The sequence below is a fragment of the Mauremys mutica genome, chromosome 13, assembly GCF_020497125.1.
Source record: "Mauremys mutica isolate MM-2020 ecotype Southern chromosome 13, ASM2049712v1, whole genome shotgun sequence".
Taxonomy (NCBI): domain Eukaryota; kingdom Metazoa; phylum Chordata; order Testudines; family Geoemydidae; genus Mauremys; species Mauremys mutica.
Genome location: NC_059084.1, coordinates 42,023,805 through 42,029,403, shown reverse-complemented (window position 1 = coordinate 42,029,403; position 5,599 = coordinate 42,023,805). Strand labels below are relative to the sequence as shown.

General features: G+C 40.4%; 1 protein-coding gene across 1 annotated transcript; it reads left to right on the top strand.

Moving 5' to 3' along the window:
- The first annotated feature begins 2,511 nt into the window (after positions 1–2,511).
- On the top strand, positions 2,512–3,477 carry LOC123347366 (olfactory receptor 5V1-like). Its single transcript, XM_044984781.1, has one exon. The coding sequence runs from the start codon at positions 2,512–2,514 to the stop codon at positions 3,475–3,477; it is 966 nt and encodes a 321-aa protein (XP_044840716.1).
- Positions 3,478–5,599: the final 2,122 nt, after the last annotated feature.

Genomic DNA, 5,599 nt, shown 5'->3' with positions numbered 1-5,599 from the left:
CAGGCTGCATGTCGGAGAAATAGAATCACTAGACCTGTCTGGGCTGGAATCGATAAATATCAATAGAGAATCTGGAAAGACAATGGGAAGCCTTAATGGCTGAAAGTTGGATACTCTCCCCCTCGCAGGGAAGCAGAGCAAAGACCCTGAGTTGGGGAGTAAAGGGAGAAGGTGTCAGATGTCTGTATTAAGAACTGAGCTCACTGAAACTCAGTTGCTCAGTGGGGACTGAGAGACAAAGGGGATGGGGAGAGATCGAGCCAAAATACACCCTCCAACAGTATGGCTCAGAGGAGCCCTGGCCCTGGCCAGTGTGAACTCTCTCTTAGCCTTTGCTTCATAATGCTAACCTAAGGGCTTTCAGATGCTGTAGGTCACATGAATGGTCACCTTATTCTGAAAGGGCTGCCTGTTGACACCACAGATACTGAGAGCATTGTGCTCTGAAGAAGCAGGGCAAGTCTGGCTTGGCTGCACTCACTCAGGGAGCCACACAGAGAGATGGGTATTTCTGATGCCTGCAGGCCCAGTTTTGGAGTGGTGGAGGCCAGAGGCTTTCCCCAGTGAGCCAGTGTGTGTCCTTAGGGTCCAGTACCCTAAAGGGGCACTCCCAGGAGACTGATTAAAGGTTGGGACATAGACCAGACTTTGTTCATCTGTGACAGAGAGATTTTTCATAGCACCTCAGCAGGGCAGGTGCCTACTTCTAATTTGTTATGTACCCAGCAGGATCTTGAAGCAGGTAAATACTATAAAAAATCTGGTCCTAAGTCACTTAGAGGTTTTTAAATTGTACCTAAATCTAATTGAAAGACAGTGGGAATTGGGTGCATAAACCCCTCAGACCTCTTAGGAAATCAGTCCCTACATTGACTTTAGTGGAGTTATGTCAATGGAGAAACAATGTGAATGAGAGGACAATTAGGTTCAGTTTGTTGCAAAACCACCTTTACTTCCTTCCTCAATGTTCCTCACTGCTCTGGAGTGTGGATAGATAGATAGATAGATAGATAGATAGATAGATAGATAGATAGATAGATAGATAGATAGATGCACAATTGATGCAGGCACTTTACTATTTTTAAGGACTTTCCAACATTCCTGAAGGAACGAAAGACATGGAGAGCATCTTTATTGACATCTAAGCATCCCAATCCATGTTGTAATACAATGGGTTAGGGGAATGTAATTGCCTTAATTCCCTTCTCATAGCCCATTGTTAGGGTGCTAGCCGTCTGCGCAGAGGTGGATCTGGCCTTCTGTGAGAAAGGTAGCTAGATTAAGCCAAAAGGGGCATAATTTTCACCTTTTAACTGCAACAGCTTAGTGTCTGATCCAGTGGGAACCGTTCCATTGAGTTCAAAGGGCTTTGGACCAAGCCCTGAGATATGGTGGCTGAGAGGAGAATATCCCCACAAGACCTAATAATCTGGTTTAAATAACACTGTTGATCACACTCTATAAATAGTGTAATTAGTCCCTTTTGGGTTATCAAATGAGACAATATGTCTTTATATATTTCTGAGTTGGGACTGCTAATACACAATTCACTGTTTGAAGGTCAAAAATGGGGATGATGTATATTTTCATGTAACTCTTATTTACTTTAGAGGACAACATGGTGTGAGAAGAGGGAACCAGAGAAACAAGATTCTGATTGCTGGAAAGGTGAAAGCAAGTGTTACAATTACATATAAAGGCCACAGCCAAAAGGTAAAAGTGTCTTCAGTTGTTAATCAGGATAAATATAATCAGACTTTTCTGGCATTTGTGAACAACCAGCAACTGAACCATAATACAAAATTACAGTAAAACTTTTGGGCTTGATTCTTTCCAATTTTGTATTCTGTGTTGTCATTTACACCTGTTCAGAGCAAATGCATCAGAAGTGTAAAGTGCCACCATGGGTGTAAATGGGTGGAGAATTCAGATTTGGTAGCATTTTACACTTATTTTGTATTAATTTCTGCATTTTTGCATGGGGATAACTACCATCATAGTCTATATAATATTTAATACTATTGTCTGTATTTGTTATTCAGTTTCTACTTCATCATACTTACTGTAGGTATGATAGCTAGCTAGCTAGATAGATAGATAGATAGATAGATCTTTTGGGTCTCTTCTTAAGCCCTATTGAAGTAGACAAACAATCCTACTAAACTTTGCCCATATTTTCTGATGATATTGGATGTGCGTATGGGGTATGTTGAGATTCTTTCTCTTTATTTTTTGTTATTTCTAGGGTTGGAGCTGGGGGTGTGGTCCAGATGAAGCATATTCTTGTCACCTGAACTTCCTTTAAGGGGATTATAGTTGACGAGATTCCATTGAATAATAACATTTATGTGAGATATGATCTAATTCAAAATGAATTATTTCTATGATGTTCTCTGGCCGGTGTTAAACAAGAGGTCAGACTAGATAATCACAATGGTCTCTTCTGACCTTGAAATCTATGAATCACTTAATTTTCCTTTGTGTCCATTTCCTTTTCTTTAGATGGAGCATATGGGTGTAACTGAAAAAGAGAATCAAACAGCCATCACAAAATTCATTCTTCTGGGGTTTGGAGACTTCCATGAAATGCAGCCCTTACTCTTTGTGACATTTTTATTCATCTACACCATAACCATGTCCGGCAACATCATAATTGTTCTGGTGATAGCAGCTGATCACAATCTACATACCCCCATGTACTTCTTCCTGGGTAACTTATCTTTCCTGGAGATCTGCTACACCACCACCATTGTCCCCAAGATGCTAAGAAGTTTCCTTACAGTGAGGGAAGTGATTTTATTCATCGGTTGTGTAGCCCAGTTGTACATTTTTGGATCTTTGGCGGTCACTGAGTGCCTCCTTTTATCAGTCATGTCCTACGATCGCTATTTAGCGATATGCCATCCCTTGTCTTATGCATCTGTTATGAACTTTAAGGTTTGCCTTCAGCTAGCAGCTGGTTGTTGGATAACTGGCTTCCTGACTCCTATAGCAATGATGGTCTTGACTTTTACGTTGCCTTTCTGTGCTTCCAAGGAGGTTGGCCATTTCTTTTGTGATTTCATGCCTCTGTTAAAACTTTCCTGTACTGACACCCATTTGGTTGAATTTCTGTCTTTCACAGTGTCTGCCTGTGTGACCCTGGTCCCATTTCTACTAACCTTGACTTCCTACTATAGAATCATCTTGACCATCCGAAGGATCCCTTCCACCACTGGGAAGCAAAAAGCCTTCTCCACCTGCTCCTCACACCTCCTGGTTGTTTCGATTTTCTATGGCACCATTATTATTGTTTATGGAGCCCCTGTAGGTAACCAGTCACCAGCTTTAAACAAGGCCTTCTCCCTGCTCTATACAGTCATCTCTCCCATGTTCAACCCCCTCATCTACAGCCTGAGGAACAAGGAGGTCAAAGGTGCCCTGCGAAAGGTTGGAAGCAAAGTGTTTACTTTCCTGAAGAAGAGCGATATCCCGTAAGGTGACCCAAGTGACTGAAATCAGAGAGCAGTTAGCATTTCAGGTGTTCTGGAGGTTCAGTGGAGAGGAAGTCAAGTAGCCCTTAAAAAGTCTGCAGATATAAGGAATGCTTTCAGAAATTTGATGTCTCTCAGGGTACGTCTTCACTACCCGCTGGATCAGTGGGTAGCAATCGAATTCTCGGAGTTTGATATATCGCGTCTCATCTAGACACGATATATTGAACTCCGAACGCGCTCCCGTCGACTCAGGAACTCCACCACCACGAACGGCGGTGGCGGAGTCGACGGGGGAGCCACGGACGTCGATCCCGCGCCGTGAGGACAGGTAAGTAACTCGAACTAAGGTAGTTCGACTTCAGCTACACTATTCGCGTAGCTGAAGTTGCGTACCTTAGTTTGACCCCCCCCCCAGTGTAGACCAGGCCCAAAGCAAAATTAGCAATGGATGTTAGCAATCAAGTGTGAATTTCAAAAAAGAGTCAAAATGACCAGCTCATGAAAGAACAACCCATAAGCAAAAGAGATTGACCATCCAATTTATTTGGCAAAACAATAAAAGAAATCAACATAAATTCACAAATAACTCAGTGGAGGAAAACAAGAACTCCATTCACAGTAACCATTGGATTGGCTCTAATGAACAGCTGCGACATGTCTACATGTCTTTTTCAAGAGATCAGAAACTATCCTATGCATGTTTGAACATTTCCTTCTGTGAATACTACTAATATATTTTTTTCTTTTTTGAGGCTTTTTATTACGGCAAAGTTGCAATAACATTTTAACTTATTATATTATATGTTACTTATTCAGGGTCAGGTTAATATTCAAAGAATCTGTCTCAAGATTCTGGCTTGCTGGTTGGGGAGCCTTTCTTCTCACAGAATCATATTGCCGTAGGGTTAGAAGGGACCACAAGGGTCATCTAGTCTAACCCTGACTAGCCTCTCTTTGGTGCTTCTCTTGTGTATGTACTTAGTGTGAAAGCTTTTCAATTACAAGGACAATCCATTTTTGACAATATCCCAGTTCCATAGGAGGAGACATCATATTTTTCCAATATTGTGCAATATAGAGTATTACTGCTATCAATTAAATAAAAGAAATTAATGTGTTGTTCTGTTTAATATGTAAAGCCTTTACTGGAGTATTAAGTAAGAAGTCCAGGGGCTCTCTGGGAAGCTGGCATTTTGTCATAAAGTGAATCTCTTTAATTACTTCCTACCAAAATTGGCTAATTCCTATACACAATCACAACAATATGTTCCCCTTTCCCTGCAACCTGTCCAACAGTGTGCCTTCCTAGTAGCAAAAATGTGGTGGATCATGACTGGAGTCTAATGCCATACGCACATTAATTCACAAGCATTTTCTTTATGAGCTACACAAATTGAAGGTGTATATCTTCTTTCCTGTGTACAGACCCACTCATCCAGGTCAGTTTCCACTCAATCCAGCTCCAAATCCCTCTCCCATCATTTTATCTGGGTTGTTTTCTTATTAACACCCTTTTCAAACAAAACTGCATATATCTTACAATTAAACATTTTGTTCCAGCTTGCTCCTGATTCAGCTCCTCAAATGTGGTTAAAAGGCTAAATAGACACGGATTACACCGTAAAATGTTTGACTTGTAAATGTTGAAAATACAGGATCTTTATGTTATTTACATTTTTACATAAGTTTTGGGTTGATTTCAAATCAGGATTCAGGAACAGCTGTCCGAATTGAGTAATCTCAACTCTTACACACAATGACTGTATTAGATAACCTCTAGTTCTTTGATTCTGTGAATACTCACTTTGATATATTCTGGGGATAAATTCCTGATTATCAATGAAAGCCGTTAAGGGAGGGCTTCAGCATCGGCAACAGAAATTTAAAACAAATTTGGAATTTTTCCAAAGCTGCTAAGGTAGTCTAAATGAATGGGTAATTTTAAATTTTTTTTGATGACCTAAATTTCTTTTTAACCCAACAATTACTATAAATAGATATATTTCTGCACCAGCCTTGTTTGATTTTTACCCGGTATTTGAATGGTCTATTGTTAGGCCAGATGATCACATCTTTTAATTGCGATGCATAATAATAATAAAACAGATTAGGAAAGGTAATCC

Excerpts from the sequence above, each read along its gene's own strand:
- LOC123347366 (XM_044984781.1), top strand. The coding sequence starts at position 2,512 with ATGGGTGTAACTGAAAAAGAGAATCAAACAGCCATCACAAAATTCATT.